This window comes from Sebastes umbrosus, chromosome 12 (assembly GCF_015220745.1).
Source record: "Sebastes umbrosus isolate fSebUmb1 chromosome 12, fSebUmb1.pri, whole genome shotgun sequence".
Lineage (NCBI taxonomy): Eukaryota > Metazoa > Chordata > Actinopteri > Perciformes > Sebastidae > Sebastes > Sebastes umbrosus.
This window is the reverse complement of record NC_051280.1, coordinates 5,193,388-5,211,857: the sequence shown is the minus strand read 5'-3', so window position 1 is coordinate 5,211,857 and position 18,470 is coordinate 5,193,388. Positions and strand designations below refer to the sequence as shown.

General features: G+C 40.8%; 1 protein-coding gene and 1 pseudogene across 1 annotated transcript; both read right to left on the bottom strand.

The window, feature by feature from the left end:
- Positions 1 to 7,599: 7,599 nt before the first annotated feature.
- On the bottom strand, positions 7,600 to 12,334 carry LOC119497887 (alpha-1-antitrypsin homolog). The gene is made up of 5 exons (XM_037786311.1): positions 12,190 to 12,334; positions 11,250 to 11,880; positions 10,802 to 11,072; positions 10,462 to 10,609; positions 7,600 to 8,107 (listed from the first exon to the last, which is right to left on the bottom strand). The coding sequence occupies exons 2-5, from the start codon at positions 11,869 to 11,871 to the stop codon at positions 7,916 to 7,918; spliced, it is 1,233 nt and encodes a 410-aa protein (XP_037642239.1). The 5' UTR covers positions 11,872 to 11,880; positions 12,190 to 12,334; the 3' UTR covers positions 7,600 to 7,915.
- A 4,228-nt stretch (positions 12,335 to 16,562) lies between these two features.
- LOC119498850 lies at positions 16,563 to 17,520 on the bottom strand (annotated as a pseudogene).
- Positions 17,521 to 18,470: the final 950 nt, after the last annotated feature.

Below are 18,470 nucleotides of genomic sequence, written 5' to 3'. Positions count from 1 at the left end.
TATGGCCCAGGGAAAGAAACTGTTTGTGAGTCTGGTGGTGTGAGCTCTGATGGACCTGTAGCGCCTGCCGGAGGGCAACAGGTTAAATAGTTGTTGTGCTGGGTGGGAGGAGTCCTTGATGATGATTTTGGCTCTGTTGAGGCAGCGGGAACTGGAAATGTCCTCCAGGGAGGGCAGAGGGCAGCCAGCAATCTTCTGGGCTGAGTTTATGACCCTCTGGAGAGCTCTCTTGTCCGCAGCTGAGCACCCGGCGTACCACGCTGTGATGCCATACGCCAGTATGCTCTCGATGGCAGAGCGATAGAAGGCCAGCAGCAGTTTGTTTTTCCTGAGTAGCCTCAGGAAGTGTAGACGCTGCTGTGCTTTCTTCATGTCGCTGTGGTGTTAGTGGACCAGGAGAGCTCCTCCGTGATGTGGATGCCCAAGAACTTGAAGGTCGGGCCATGCGGAGTGGGACAGGGTCCGTACAACCCCACACTCACCACCGCCAAACACACACACGGTCTGTCGGACACTCGCTAAAGTTACGCCGCGCTGACAGACCTTATGTGTGTGACAATGGCAAGCACAAAGCCACCAGCAGTGCTTCAGCTGTGAAAGTAGCACAAACACACACACGATCTTTCGGTACACTCGCTATCGTTACGCCGGGCAGACACACAGCTGACAACCTGTTAAACTAAACTAAATGATGCGGTGGGGAGTTACTAGGAAAGTGGCTGCATGTGTCCTTTACAATGTACGCAGCACCGTGCCTGCTAACGGTCCCGGACGGGTGAACTGGGGACTCAGTTGTCTGCTTTGCTCATACACTGCAGCTGGAGCACCACTGCATGCAACACACTAATCTTGACGGTTAACGGTTAATAATCGGTTAATAATCGGTTTATGAGGGTCGGTTATTGGTTAAAAAAAATTCCTAGGATCCATCCTAGGATAAAGCGACACATTCTGAATATCTATAGTGAATAAAAGGTACTAGGAGGGGATTTGGATTGGGTTTGGGGATCCTCCCCCAAGAAAATTTGAAGGTTTTTGACTTAAAACTATCCAATTTTACATCATTTTGGACCATTATTATTATTTGTTAAATGATTATTTTATTATTTACACATATCACAACCTTCGTCTGAACATTTAATTCTTCTAAAAATGTTTGCCCTATAAGAGCAGATTCAGAAAACTTTTAAATAGTGTTTCATTAATTATATTTGTTAACAAATTAAAAAAATTATGACAAACAGTTGTCTAATTATTTTACAAAAAGGACGTGAACATTGTATTGATAAATTACAGCTTCCTCCTTCCTAACGGTATGCCAAGGAGTAAAATGTAGAATTGCCGGTACTGCTTATCGGTAAGTACTGGCCCACTCCGAGCAGTGAGCACCACAAACAAATCCCATTAACGCCCATGGTATTTAAGTGGAGGCAGATATCTCAAAATGTGGAGAAATTAAACCAAAAATATGAATGAATGGCTAGATAACACTAGAGGTAAGTGAGCAAATATGTTTTTGTGGACTGAACCTTGAAACTGTGACCTGATTTACTGTTGTATTCACCATACACAATTGGAATTAATTGGACTCCAATTTACCACTCTGTTAATCTTGTGACTCCACAATTATCCATTATAGCTCTCCTTTTTTTGCCTACTTTCAGTTTTAGCCAGTTTTTACTTCATATTTTGTATCCATGAGTATCTATTAGTGGACCTCTTTGATGGTCCCATGGTGGGAAACTGTCTAATCCCTAATTTCAAACACCAACAAACAAGAGAGCAATGCAACTGTGTTTCTCTGGTTGTTTGACAGTTTTCTCACTCTGATTACAGTGTGATCAGACATCATCCAATCTGTAGCTGAGAACAGAGGGGGTGACAACATCAATCATTGTTATGATCATTATAACGCCTTATTTTTTCCCCCTACTGGATAGCATGCTGAGAGCGTGTACAAAGCCTACTTTGATGATAAGTCCTGCTGTGTCTTCAAGAAAAATCTTTCCAGTCTGTGTTTCTGAGGAAAACATCTTATCAAATGTTGATCTGTGGTCTGAAGCAGGGTTCCTCATATGAAAAGCTTTCTGGGGTATTGAACTAGACATCTGTAGGAGCCTGCACATCATGTCAAATCAGTAACATCACAGTATCGGAGCTGTCTGATCTTTACATGTTATTTACCACTTGTGTGCTTCCCTGAGTGCTGTAATGGGAGGCTGTACAGTTGAGGAAATTGGCAGCTTTGGATTTGATCAGATAACTTCCCCTCAGAGCTTTTGTTTAGAGGTTTTAAATTATAAAACTAATCAGCATGTTCTGTTGAGGGAATCAAATTGGAGAGCAAACGCTTAGATAGCTAATAGAGCTGATGTGCATTTCTTGAAGGGCATATTTTTCTGTGGATGTGATGCACCGGAGCAATCAGATGTTAAATCAGAGGCCAGAAAACAGCGGGTAGGAAAGTCAAAATGTTGGCAATATCTCCAAAATAGAAGATATTTCCACGGCAGAATAAAAGAAAACCTTTGCCCCTGACGAATGCTGTGCATTTCCTTTCTTACACCAGGAAATCTCTGATAAAAGAATCCATTATCAAGGTTTATCCCAGACCAGACATCACAGATCTCATCTGAATCAATGTCCCACAATCACACTGCCTTTTTCAGCATATGCATAGCAAAAGCTGACTTTGTGCTTTGCTTCTGATATGATTTTTGATTGGAATTGCCCCTTGAAAATTGTTCTGTAATGGAATCTGTTTTTTAAAAAAGCTTTACAAAGTTTAACAGCTTGCTCTCTGTGATATGTATTTTAGTGCCATAGAGGTTGGACGACCACAAGAGTCACTGAAATAGTAATAAAGCATTCAATTGATTAATAACTAATTGTACGATAAAAATAGGTATTAATACATTTGTTTACAAATTATTATTTTTATTATTGTTAATAATAATAATAGTAATAATAATAATTAATCTTTGAATAAATGGACTAAATTACAATGTAATTCAGTATTTGACATTTTAATAGGCAATACAAAATTCTAAAAATAATTTAAAAATGAATTATTAATCCATCAATAAATAGTTCAAAAGCTAAATGCAGAGGCCAAATAGAGAAGCTAAATGACTTAGCAAAGCCGATAGCTAATGTTTAGTAAAAGCAGCAGGAAAATGCAAATGGGAAAAGAAGTTGCCCTTTTAAATGCCTGATTAAAACCAGTATTCTTAAAGGGACTATTTGTGACTTTTTAAGCGTATAAATGTAGCGGGTCGCCACACATGCGCGTTCGCATATGCACGCTCGCGTGTGGCTGGAGCATCGTCTCCGCTGCCTGCTCTCCTTCACTCAGAATGCGCGCGCGTCCTCGCTGTCTCGTTCCACCTCTAGACGTGAACGCGCGCTCACTCCACACTGCAGAAGAGTTAGTTTAGCTCTGAGAATATCTAGTGAATGTACAGGGGACGCTTGTGCAGAAATAAATGCTGCAGTTCCTCCAGACCAACAGAGCTTTCCCGTGTCTTGTGAAGTGATGGAGCTCTTCAGAGAGTTACGTTACCCTCTCGTTACCGACCGGGTGCCGGTGTCTCCTCTGCTCTCTCCGGCTGCGGGCGGAGAGAGCAGGGAGACACGCTGCAGAGCCCCGCTGCTTCAGCCTGCACTTAGGCAGGAAAAGCCAACACTAGGACCAGATCTAAATCATGTTCATGGAGAGACCTTCGTCTGGTCAGCTAACATTACTGCCAAGCAGCTGAAATATAGAGTGATATTGTGGTTTTAGCTGACGTGTGTCTCCTCACTGTTTTGAGCGATGCTCGTTCATGTCTCTGTAGAGCGAGCAACAGGACGCTGACTTTCGTTGACTTAACGGCCACAGGTGTCGCTGTTAACAAGCAATTTCCGATTCTTACAAACAGTCCCTTTAATGTATTTTTAAATAATGTACTTATTTACTGTTTTTTTCTTTTTTGTAAATCCCTTTTTAATTTGAACTATTTATTGATGGATTCATATTTAATTTGTAAATTCTTTTTATAATTCTTCTTTTTATTGCCCATTAAAATGTCAAATAATGAATACTTTGTAATTTAGTCCATTTATTCATAGATTAATAAATACATTTGTAAACAAACTTATTAATGACTATTCTTATTGTACAATTAGTTATTAATCAATTAAATGCTTTATTACTATTTATAGAACTATTAGAAACTACTGAATTTGCTCTTATAGCATAATCCACTTATCTGCTGACCATATGTTTACTCAGTATATTACCAATGCTAATATTTAGCAAAAATGCCAAAATGGGTGATGCGGTTTTCAAATTAGCTAGCTAATGCGGCTAGCAGCCGGTTAGCTTAACACACGAAAGCTAACAGCTAACCGCGCTAGCATGAAACAGATACATTTATATGGGGAGATACGTCCGATTTCTTCTGATTTTCCAAAATAAATATACTGGTTGTATCGCTTCTTTCTTGTTTGTATTTGTCAAATATTATATATATATATATATATATATATATATATATATATATATATATATTTGTCCTTGAAGCTCATTAAAATGCTTCCTCAGTCAAAGCAAAATTAGTTTGTTGTCATGCTACTGCAGATCTCTTCTCTGCAGCGTACATAGGAATCTCTTTATTACAGCTGCCTGCTGCCACCATCTTGATGACATTTGCAACAACTATATAGCCAGAATTCAGCCACAAGACAATACAGACTTACTACTCTTTCTGTGGCTCAGAGGAAGGAAACTATCCCCTCCACAGGTGTAGCTCATTACTAGGAAAATCACAGGTGTACAGTATATAATAACCCTAATTAAGGCTGTACCCCATATTGTACATGCTGGTCAGTACAAAATCGAGTTTGTCAGTTGCACATAAAATAAACAATTACTAATTAGTGTGAATGCTGTTCAGCAGTATTGTTCTTTGAATCTCTAATCAACTTCAACTCCATACTCCACTTTGAAACGCTACTGCTCCCACATACTTTCAGCTACAGACTTCATTTAAACTTTAAACCATTTACAAGTCTTTGAACTATTAAGCTATGATTCAGCTTTTTGATATCTTTCAAAAATTTCAATTTATCACAGTTTAAGTTTAATGCTTTTCTCAGACTTTTTCTGAGTTTATAATGGGTGAGTATTGTGCTGCTTTACAGTGATGACATCACTCACACTTTAACCCTCCCTTTCTGGCAAAACACCTTGTACGTTCCACAGCTTCCAATTCTCATATATAAATAATACATCAAAACGTAGATATTTTTTGTCTTCTTTCAGATGATGTGCCCATTTAAGCAATAGGTGTTACAGTTTTGGAATTATCTGCTTAAAAAAAAAAAAAGACATCCCTTCCTCTCTCTCATCTGCTGCAATGATAATTCACTTCTGAAAGTCTGGAGCAAAAACTCAAATGTGGAGACTTTTTAAACTGCCAGTTGTCAGTCATTTTAAACTTTATCTACACAAATGACACGTCTACATCTTCATCAAAGTCTTGAGGTGCTCAAACTGAAGAGTGAACTGAAATTTCAGCTATAAAACTTATAGTTTATTATAGGGTCTTTTTCAGGTAGTACCTTCTCTGTGTTTTCACCACAAACGTCCAACCATGACTCAGCACTTTCAGACACAAACAGGTGTTTCTGTTTGGGTGATTAGAGCTCCATCAGTCTCAGCCTGTCTCTGATTGGCTGATTAGAGCTCCATCAGTCTCAGCCTGTCTCTGATTGGTGCATTGCTGTTAAGCTCTTTTTGGGATCTCTCTTTTTTTAATTGTTTAAAAATTACCTCTCTCTCTCTCTCTCTCTCTCTCTCTCTCTCACACACACACACACAGACACACACACACACGCATACATTCGTTTACAGGTGTAATCTATCAGAAACATTTACAGAACTTGTAGCACCTCTTATTCTATGGCAACAGTCAACATATTTTGCAGCTAATGCTGCACATTGATTTTTCTCCCCATGGCAGTTTCTGAGGATCAGGGAGATGGATAAACTCAGGATATACATTATTTATTTTTTCAAAGAAAACCTCTCTCCCATCCTTATATTTCTCAAGGCACAGTCATAACAGAGATTATGTTGAAACTGAACAGCATCCATTAAAACAAAAATAGTTCTCAAAAATGGTTAATAGGCCTATAGTACATGATGTTTTAGTTATGACAATAAAACTTATAAAATAGTGTTATTGTCCTTTAAAACCCCCTGAGACCTGCAGGATTGTGGGCGATCATATGAAACTAGAAAACCTAAGGAATCCATTGGTCTAGCCTCGGGAAGGAGGCTAAATAATGCTCCAAAGTTAGGCTAAGTTTTGGCAAGGAAAAACTGGCATGGCCAATTTCAAACGGGTCCCTTGACCTCTGACCTCCAGATATGTGAATGTAAATGGGTTCTATGGGTACCCACGAGTCTCCCCTTTACAGACATGCCCACTTTATGACATAACATGCATTGGGGTCCCTAAACACTCTTGAATTGCATAAATTGGGTATCACTGTGAAGCTGAGACTCTTGTGGAACCAATGAGCCCAATTGTATTCATGTGTGATGATGTTAACCCCATAATAGCCATTTCATTGTATTGAGACCATATTTTTTTTTTATTTGACCTCCCTGTATATAAAATGACCTGTGGTGACCTCTAGGATAATCACAGCCTCATGAAACTTTACAGCCACAAACTACAGAGGATGGATGGCTTTCCTAGCTTCATTGACAATACGGGGGTTTCTGAACAGTTTCCAGAATAGAAGTGATCACCATCCAATCAAAAAAGAAATCACTGTGTGTTGGTGCTGACACGGGAGACAAAGTGTATGTGTACTGATTGTGTAAGTACTCCTGTAGCAACTCCTCTGTTGACAGGTCAAAGGGCGAGGAGTCATGTGAGGCCGATGGCCATCTGGTTACACATCCTCCCTCCACTGTGTCATCGGCCACATAAAACTTAACTGTTAAGCCACTAGATAAAGTGATGCTGAGTATATTCTCCTTCAGTCAATCCACATAGCCCGGATTTATAATGAAAAATGACAGATTATCTCAGAAACAGGCCACAATTTATTTATAATTTATGACCAAATATAGGCATGGCATCAGGCAGGCAACACTGGCAGGGAAGGATGAGATTATTTAATCTTATTTAAACTAGGTTTGTCAATCCATTTGAATATTTAATCGCGATTAATCGCATGATTGTCCATAGTTAATTGTGATTAATCGCAAATTGATCGCATATTTTTTATCTTTTCAAAATGTTCCTTCTAGAGAGATTTGCTGACTTGACTATGACTTGCCCCAAACTGCATGTGATTATCATAAAGTGGGCATGTCTGTAAAGGGGAGACTCATGGGTACCCATAGAACCTATTTACATTCACATATCTGGAGGTCAGAGGTCAAGGGTCACCTTTGAAAATGGCCTTGCCAGTTAAAACGAATTACATATTATTATCGCGTTAACTTTGACAGCCCTAATTTAAATATGTTGTATCTATTTATTGTGTATGTGATGTCATGCTGCACAATGCATAGAACAATTGAATCACTTGTTTTCATTTTTCAGGGCACTCCTTTATTATCTTTACAAAGTAAAAGACATGTACATGCTCACTGAAAAAATTCATCGATTATCAAAATAGTTAATAGTTAATTTTCTGTCTAACTGACTGATCAATCTTTGCAGCTCTACATCTCATTTACATCAACAAAATGTTCTTTAATGATACTTTTGTAGAATTAGTTCCATTCAGAGACCAGTGAAAACTCTCCTGCAAAGATATACATGCACACAAGCACATTCCTGCTACAGCCTGATAAGATCTTCATGATGGCACCTGTGACCGTGATTTATCATTTTCCTAGCATGTGCCTTTACATGGCTGTGGGGTTGCTGATCTTGCCCATGAAGAGGATGTTCTCAGTGGAGTTCTCCAGGATGAAGACCAAGAAGGGTCTGTCAATTCTGACTGATGGTGGCAAACTGAGAAATATCATTTCGATAATAGTGGCCCCCGTTGCCTCTGTTCCCATCTCAGTGACACTCAGCGTGGCCTTGTGGGACACCTGTAGAGGAAAAAGGGGGCAGTCAGAGTCTAGTTTGAAATGAAGTGCAGGTCTAGAAAAAAATGTAGAAGCTTAAGGGAGTGTTTTTCAACATGTCACTGTTCTGTTAACCCGTTTTAACTCCCAACTTGTCAAATACCGATGCAACTGAGGCACCTTATAGTGTCTGTATGACACGCACCGGCCTTCCAACTAACTCCAACAACATACACCCATCCGCCTCATTATTAGACAGTCAGAGCCACTGACGTAGGATAAAGAGAGGGAACGTTTGCATAAGGTGGGCGGGAGTGGATATTGGATGGGTCTGTTTTATATCTATGGGTACAACAAACACAGGACTTTGAGCCAGGAGACCACTGTTCGTGTCCTGTGTGAAGCCAAGTCAACAGTGACTTATTGTACCGTAGTTTTGTTACGTAACTTCTGTACTTAGCTAACGACAGTTACAAAACAAGTGTACTTATTTTATGTAACAAACGTACTAACATACAATCTTTTCCTAAGCCTAACCAAGTACTTTTGTTGCCTAAACCTAACCATGTAGTTTTGTTGCGTAACTAAACTAGGGTGACCATATTTTCAAATCCCCAAAACGGGACCCTTGAGTGTACCGCACACTTGTGCACATGCACGCACGCTAATATGCACGCACCATAGGCATTTTCATCAGGATGGCTAACTTGCTGCACATGTGGCACGTTTGAACACGGAGTGGGATCAGAAAGAAAGCATTATTAGGGTGCATTAGAGATTTGTCGGGACTCAAGACACCCAGCTTGAAAACAGGGACTGTCCCGGAAAAACCGGGATGTCTGGTCACCGTAAACTAAACCTAAAAACTAAGAAAACCTACGTCGGAAGTTTATTTTGAAAAGAGACTGTATACATCAGACAGGCAATATGTCATCCAGACCAGGCTTAATTGATCACGCCCCCTTTTGGGGGAAAACAATCCCGTGTCCCTCATAGGCGGGAACAGCGTAACCAGAATAATTAGAAAAATGTCTCCATACTTCTACATTAAACAAACTGATAATAGTAATAATGCTATGCCAAAGAGTTGCTGTGTAGTTGGTTGCACCAACAATAAATCCAAAAAAGCTGGTCTTCGATTTCCCTGCCGTGTCCTAAAAAATAAATAATAGAGGAGCTTTAGGGCTCCAAGCTATAGACCAGACCAACATGGCGTCATCGCCGAGGCTGCGCTCAATTTTGGGGGAAAGAAACTCGCTGTCACAGGAGAAAAAATAACGAAAAGCTGTTGTGTAGCGGGTTAACCGAGGCTTTCACACTGAGATTTGAGGCACATACGATACGTGAATATTCACTGTCAGTGTGAAAAATGGCTAAATGATGCTGGTGACAGTGACTAGCATGGCTAGCTAACGTTAGCTTGAGTGGGAGGCTGCTGCATGGATGTATTAAGAGAACTGGATACAGCGTTTGAGGCGTGGCCCCGTTCATTCCTATGAAAGTTGCTCATTGGCGCATGAAACCTAAATGGGGATCAATGACCAGCGCTGTTCCTGGGGGCTTGGGCTGCTGCAGTAATACAGTCAAACATTAACGTTCTAGCAGCATCAGACTGTCGTCTCCAACTAAATCTCAGCCTACAGATCAAACAGTTGATTATTAACATGTTGGTTATTTACAGACAACACTTAGCCTGGCATGATTCTATTAAATATCTAGAGATATCCAGCCCCTGTGTTGGGCAAGGGAATACTGAAGGGACATGGCGGCGATCAATCTTAATTTATTAAGTTATCAAGAAGGCTCAGGTTCAGGCAAGGTCGCAGAATAATTATTGCAGCAGCCTCACACTCAAGCTAACGTTAGCTAGCCATGCTAGTCACTGTCACCAGCATCATTTAGCCATTTAGCACACTGACAGTGAATATTCATGGTTTGTATGAGCCTCAAATCTCAGTGTGAAAGCCTCAGTTACCCCACAACAAAACAGCTTTGGGTCATTTTCTCTCCTGTGAGAGCGAGTTTCTTTCCCCCAAAGGGAGCGCAGCCTCGGAGATAAACCATGCTGGTCTGGTCTGTAGCTTGGAGCCATAAAACCCCTCAATTATATCTTTTTAGGACATAGCAGGGGAACAAATCAGAGATCAGAGTTTGGGGATTTCTTGTTGGTGCAACCAACTACACAGCAACTCTTCAGCATAGCGTTATTACTATTACTGGTTTGTTTAGAAGTTTGGAGACATGTTTCAACTGTTTACTCTGTTACCGTCTATGAGGGACGTTGGATTGTTTTCCCCCAAAAGGGGGCGTGGTTCCCATGTTGTTCATAAGAACTTAAATTAATAATGAGCCTAAGAAGAAAGGTTTGCCTCTCCTACCTTTGAGACTTTGAGCATGACCTCGTCAGAAATGCCAGAGAAATCAGCCCTGTCCTCAAAAGCGTCGGTTATGCCCATTTCTTTCAGTGTGTTTTCCAGAGAAGCATCAGCAGAGATGGAAAACTTTGGTAGGAACAGATCCACATATCTAAGAAACAGAACAACACCAGGGTCACAAACACTGTAATATACAGTTAAAGTACAGCTTGTATAATGAAGTTACACTGTGCTCATCATGAACACTTTACTTGTTGTTTCTAGTAAATCAAATACATCTAATCCAGTCAACATTTACTCAATCTCTAGAGGATGAGGATTCAAAAATAAAGATTCATCTTACTCCATAGAGACTGAGTTTCGACAGTGCTTGATGTAGTCCTTGTTGATGATGCCCTCCGCCTCCGTCATCTTGCCTTCATCAGGCAGGACGATCATCATGGAGGTGCTGCCCTTATAGGGCAGCATGACGACGGTGGTGTGGTTGTCAACATCCCAGTAGGTGTCGTAGTAACCCGTCCTCATCATCATGTCCACCTGAACTTTGGTGGTCTTGTCCACATGGAAGTCCATCTTGCGTGTCATTTCACGACTAAATTGTTTTTTCCACTCTCCTGTATGAGGCAGTGGGGGGAGGGGGGGGGGGGGAGATGTGAGTAGATATGTCAGTTCAAATTATTATTGTCAGTTGTTTTTAAAAGTTGAAGAATGCTCTACAGACTACAATCATCATACTTGTTTGCCTGTTGGTAAACTACACATTGAGACATGGACTTGAATTCACTTCTTACCTTTAAAGTAGACATAGTTAATAAGCATCATGGCCATATCAGGGTGCAGGTCCTTCACCATGTCTTTGATCCTGTCGTGGGTTTTGTTAGCGATGTATCTGTTGATCTCAGCTACAGCCTCAGCAGGATCGGTAAAGCTGACTTTGAAGACCTCACCAGAGTAGTGGTGCTTGACATCCTTCAGGAACTTCTCCAGAGGATCGCAACCAGAGCGCACGGCCACAGCGTTACCAACATCCAGCTGCTGATTCTCATGGCTGTGTCCAAGCATGTCGAAAAGATGCTCGTACGCTTCGTTGACCTGAGTCTGGTTTAAGCTGCTGTATCCCAAGCTGGAGAACAGCTGGCTGTGGGTTTCACCACGAGCCCCTGTAGACAGCACGGACAGGGCGGTGGAGATGCCCAGCGGCGAGTAGAAGATGTTCTTTCCAGCAGCAGCCTTGGCGTTCAGGTTTTTGTAGAGGGCAAAGGCAAAGTCAGCATTGGGAGACGACAGCTTGTGGCAGCTCATTTCTCCCTCATGGCTGTGATCAGAGCCATCATGGTGGTGGTGGTGGTGGTCTGCCCAGGCTGCAGCCAGCAGCAGCGCTGCGAGTGCACAACTAGCGAAGATCGTACGCATCTTTACAGCCTGTCCATATGAAAGGAAAACGTTAGGTCGCAATAGTATTTCATAACAAACAACCTTGTAAATAAGAATAAAACCAAGCGAACAAAATTGAATTTGAAATGAAATGGCAAAGAACAATTTTACAACCTTGTATATAACACAATGAAGGAAAAGGTTTTACAGCTTTACACATGTATTCTATCACACATGTTGTCTCCACATTTAAAAGGTTTGTTTCTAAACTTCCAAATGTCGCTTCAATTTATTAAGTCCAAGTCCTCCTAGTTTAAATAAAACATTCAGCTTATTTCAATGGGGGTCCATGCTTACCGTTAACGTCCTCTGGTGCAGTTTGGCAGAAAGCTCATCATTATCTTCAAATCGAAGAGAGTCAGCTGACACATCTATTAAAAATTAACAAGGTTCAGCCTTTTCTGTCCTTTGCTAAGAGATTCCCGGCCAAGCTATCTTCACTTCACTACAACACAACCCACAGAACACGACCGCTGGTGAGTTTGCTGTGCTATAAAGGTTAAATACACACAAGCCCACAGTATTAATCACATAAATACAAGAACAAATGATGCAACAGAAATCAGGAGCCTTTCATGGAAGTATGAAGCAACTCATTCCAAACAGTCATTTCTACTTTAAAGGGATAGTTTGGGTGTTTTGAAGTGGGGTTGTATGAGGTCCTTATCCATAGTCAGTGTATTACCTACAGTAAATGACAGTCGGCACACCCCCAATTTGAAGAAACAGACAGCAGTACTGACACCGGAGCAAAGCAATGTACTGCTGTGGACGGGGCCGTCAAAAAAACACATTTTAGCCACCTAAAAGAAAGGCTCACCTAATAAAATCGATATCCGTTTAATTGTACTCTATATTTAGAATATTTTCCGATGGTGAACTGAACTGAAAGTGAAACTTATCTATACTGTTTTAGTCAACGGATTCTGGTGGCTTTGAAGAGGGCATAGATAAGTTTCACTTCATCTGAAAGGAGAAGGAAAGGGAAAGATAAAACGGTGAAAATATTCTAAATATAGCGTACATTTTAACGGACATTGATTTTAGTGAGCCTTCCTTTTAGGTGGCTAAAATAGTTTTTTTCTGGCCGTCCACAACACTGTATTTCTTTGCTCTGGTGTCGGTACTCCTGTCTGTTCCTCCAAACTGGGGGCACGCAGACCGTAATCTACAGTAAGTAATACGCCTATGGATAAGTACCTCATACAACACCCAAACTATCCCTTTAAATCCCTTCTGGAAAAAGAAATGGTAACTTATTTTCAATAAATAGCAATGGTGATGTCATTCATATTGCCATTATAGTCAGAAGGATTGATCTCGGTAGAAATATTCATTTAAAGTTGTTCATGACGAGTCTTTTTGTTTCGCTTAATGTTGAAATATTTTGAAAGAATTGCTCAATAACACACAAGTTGGTGTCAGCAGTGCAGTACATGCACCACTGTTTTTATTATTTGTATCATATATAAAAGTCAGCTGGATACAGTATATAATGATGTCAATTTATTTAGTCCTTTGAGACACCCATCCAGGTTCAAATGACTGTTGGTAATAAATGTGTCATACTGAAAGACTGCAAACAGATTCAAAGACTAAAACTTATATTATGTATTATTGTATTATGTAGCTGATATGATGTCCATATACTGTCAATAGATCACCTTTACTCACTGTTGCTGCTGGGACACGCAGCCGAGACGCGAGAGGCTCGCGTGTAAAATAGGCGAGCCTTCTATTCTATAATTTAGACGCGCGTGAGACGCGCGTCTCATGCGGGCAGTGTGTCCACTCTAACCTGTTAACATGGACGCCGAAAATAAAAATCAGCACGCCACGCTGCCGGCACGCGAGCCTCATGCGGGCAGTGTGTCCACTACTGAAGGCTCGCTTATTTTACATGCGAGCCCCTCGCGTCTCGGCTGCGTGTCCCAGCAGCAACAGACAGTGAAGGTGATCTATTGACGGTATATGGACATCATATCAGCTACATAACGCAGTTTACATGTCTAGACATCTGTAGAATATGTCACAGACAGTGAAAGGGATCTAGTGACTGTATATGAACATCATACCAGCAAGACTTTACTGCAGTTTACATGTCTGGACATCTGTAGAATATGTCACAGACAGTGAAGGTGATCTATTGACTGTATATGAACATCATACCAGCAAGATTACCACAGTTTCCATGTCTAGACATCTGTAGAATATGTCACAGACAGTGAAAGTGATCTAGTGACTGTATATTAACTTCATACCTGCAAGACTTTACAACAGTTTCGAGGTCTATCTGTAGAATATGTTACGGAGATGAAAAAAAGTAAAGTTAAGTAAACTTATTTTTAAATCAACACTTCCTGCTTTCATTTCAAAATAAAAGCCCTCAGGCGTTTTTTCTATAGACAGAATCCCTTCATTTGTTAACACGAGGCTTTTATTCTGAAATATGAGTCAGTGCTGTGGAACACGCAATCACTTTGAGACCTTCAAGAATTGATAAAGTTTGGGGTTTAAATCAACACTTCCTGCTTTCATTTTGAAATAAAAGCCCTAAAGCGGGGTTTCTTTGCACAGAATTCCTTCATTTGTTAACACGAGGCTTTTATTCTGAAATATGTGCCGGACAGTGATGTGGAACAAGCAGTGCCTTGGAAAGCATCATAAATTAATACAGTACGGAGTTTTAATTGTGGATTATTACTATTATTTACTAATTACCACATGTTTCTGAACCTTTTTCTGTCTAAAATAAATATAAATTATATTTATCATGAAGTTAAATGGCCATTAAAAGGCAAACTCTATGCAGAAAGGAAGGGCTGACAGCAGCAGCAGAAACAGAGCTGACAGGCAGCGGACACGCAGCCGACAGGCGTCTAGTGTGAACACCAGACTCCTGCATCACGCAGCCACCACGCGACGCAGACGCCACGCGAGCCTCATGCGGGCAGTGTGCCCACGGCTTTAAACTGGTATTGATTTTTTTTAAGGTGGCTAAAATACGTTTGGCTGCCGGCCCCCTCCACAGCAGTACATTGCTTTGCTTCAGTGACCGTACTCCTGTCTGTTTCTCCAAACTGTCATCTACTGTAGGTAATAAACTGACTGTGGATAAGTACCTCATACAATAGCACTTCAAAAAATCGGAACTATCCCTTTAAAAGAGAGCAAGTATAAAATGTACAATAAGTAACAATAAGCATAATGGTAACATTTATAATGAGTCTACAATAAGAAAAAGGTCAATATACTGTAGATATAAAATAGTGGAACATTATATGGAAATCAAGTATAAATATAATTAAATTTCCCAATCAAATAGACAATTTTGTCTCAGAAACAGGCCACAACTAATTAATAATGTATGACCAAATATAGGCATGGCATCAGTCAGGTAACACTGATAGGGAAAGTTGAGATTATTTAATCATATTTAAATATATATATATATTATCTATTTATTGTGTATTTGATGTCATGTTGCACAATGAAGAGAAAAATGTAATAACTTTTTTTTCTATTTTCAGGGCCCTCCTTTATTATCTTTTCAAAGTAAAAGCGTGTACATGCTCACATGCAGAATCACTCCAACAGCTGCTCATTAGGGCTGCAACTCGCAATTATTTCTATTATCGATTAATCATATGGTCTATAAAATATCAGAAGACAGTGAAAAATGTCCTTACCCCAAGTGAAGGAGTTTAAGTATCTCGGGGTCTTGTTCGCGAGTGAGGGGACGATGGAACGTGAGATTGGTCGGAGAATCGGAGCAGCAGGGGCGGTATTGCATTCGCTTTACCGCACCGTTGTGACGAAAAGAGAGCTGAGCCGGAAGGCAAAGCTCTCGATCTACCGTTCAATCTTCGTTCCTACTCTCACCTATGGTCATGAGGGTTGGGTCATGACCGAAAGAACGAGGTCGCGGGTGCAAGCGGCCGAAATGGGTTTCCTCAGGAGGGTGGCTGGCGTCTCCCTTAGAGATAGGGTAAGAAGCTCAGTCATCCATGAGGGACTCGGAGTAGAGTCCTTGCTCCTTTGCGTCGAAAGGAGCCAGTTGAGGTGGTTCGGGCATCTAGCACGGATGCCTCCTGGGCGCCTCCCTTGGGAGGTGTTCCAGGCACGACCAGCTGGGAGGAGACCACGGGGAAGACCCAGGACTAGGTGGAGAGATTATATCTCTACTCTGGCCTGGGAACGCCTCGGGATCCCCCAGTCAGAGCTGGTTAATGTGGCCCGGGAAAGGGAAGTTTGGGGTCCCCTGCTGGAGCTGTTGCCCCCGCGACCCGATCCCGGATAAGCGGTTGAAGATGGATGGATGGAGTGAAAAATGTTCATCACAATTTTCTAGAGCTGAAAATGTTATCAAATGTCTTGTTTTGTGCGACCAACTAGTCCAAAACTTAAAGATATTCAATTTACTTTAATGTAAGACAAGTCGAAGCAGCAAATTCTGCCATTTGAGAACCCGAAACCATCAAATGTTTGGAACTTTTGCTTGAAAGATGACTGAAAAGATTCATCAATTATCAAAATAGTTGCCAATTAATTATCTGTCGATCGCCTGATCGATGAATAGACTGACTGTTGCAGCTCTGTACTTCTCATTTACGTCAACAATTCCATTCTGAGACCAGTGATCATGATTTATCATTTCACTAGGATGTGCCTTACATGGCTGTGGGGTTGCTGATCTTGCCCATGAAGGATGAAGACCCAGAAGGGTCTGTTAATTCTGACTGATTGTGGAAAACTGATGAATACTACCTCAGTAATAGTGGTGGCTGCTGCCTCTGTTCCCATCTCAGTGACACTCAGCATGGCCTTATGAGACACCTGTGGAGGAAAAAGGAGGCAGTCAGAGTGAAACACAGTGCAGGTCTAGAAAAAAATGTAGAAGCTTAGGTGTCTTTTTCAGCATCCTCTGGAGGTACAGTATATGTCTCTGTTCTGCAGTTGTTGCTGAACTACTGCTCATGCAGTGGAGTAGGCATAGTCCCATGTTGTTCATAAGAATTTAGGACATAGCAGGGGAACAAATCGGAGATCAGACTTTGGGGATTTATTGTTGGTGCAACCAACTACACAGCAACTCTTCAGCATAGCGTTATTACTATATCGGTTTGTTTAAAGTAGAAGTTTGGAGACATGTTTCAACTGTTTACTCTGTTACCATCTATGAAGGACGTTGGATTGTTTTCCCCCAAAAGGCGTGGTCATAAGAGCCTACTCTGGATGACGTATTGCCGGTCTGATGTATGGAGTGCATATTCCCATGTTGTTCATAAGAACTTAAATTAATAATGAGCCTAAGAAGAAATGTTTGCCTCTCCTACCTTTGAGACTTTGAGCATGAAGCCTCGTCAGAAATGCCAGAGAAATCAGCCCTGTCCTCAAAAGCGTCGGTTATGCCCATTTCTTTCAGTGTGTTTTCCAGAGAAGCCTCAGCAGAGATGAAAACTTTGGTAGGAACAGATCCTCATATCTAAGAAACAGAACAGCACCAGTGTCACAAACACTGTAATATACAGTTAAAGTACAGCTTGTATAATGAAGTTAAACTGTGCTTATCATGAACACCTTACTTGTTGTTTCTATTAAATCAAATACATCTAATCCAGTCAACATTTTCTCAATCTCTAGAGGATGAGGATTCAAAAATAAAGATAACAGTAATGTAAATATGTCAGTTCAAATGATTATTGTCAGTCGTTTTTAAAAGTATGCTCTACAGTCTACAATCATCATACTTCATGTTTCCATCATTAAACCATAGACTGTATATACTGTATATATGGACGACGCGTCTCCACTTCCTCCTCATGTACAGAAGTAAAGACAAAATATCTGGGATAAGGGAGCTGCCATCTTGAGATTTTGATGTCATTTGGAGCCAGAGTCTGAGCAGTAGTGATCGGGGGGCTGGAGTCACGCTGCTTTACAGTGATGACATCACTCACCCTCCCTTCCTTTTTTTTAAATTTTCTGGCAAAAAAATTTTCCAATTCTCATATATAAATAATACATCAAAAGGTAGATATTTTTTGTCTTCTTTCAGATGATGTGCCCATTTAAGCAATAGGTGTTACAGTTTTGGAATTATCTGCTTAAAAAAAAAAAACACGAGATCCCTTCCTCTCTCTCATCTGCTGCAATGATAATTCACTTCTGAAAGTCTGGAGCAAAAACTCAAATGTGGAGACTTTTTAAACTGCCAGTCCTCAGTCATTTTAAACTTTATCTACACAAATGACACGTCTACATCTTCATCAAAGTCTTGAGGTGCTCAAACTGAAGAGTGAACTGAAATTTCAGCTATAAAACTTATAGTTTTTAACTGAGGGGGTCTTTTTCAGGTAGTACCTTCTCTGTGCTTTCACTACTAATGTCCAACCATGACTCAGCACTTTCAGACACAAACAGGTGTTTCTGTTTGGCTGATTAGAGCTCCATCAGTCTCAGCCTGTCTCTGATTGGCTGATTAGAGCTCCATCAGTCTCAGCCTGTCTCTGATTGGTGCATTGCTCTTAAGCTCTTTTTGGGATCTCTCTTTTTTTAATTGTTTAAAAATTACCCCT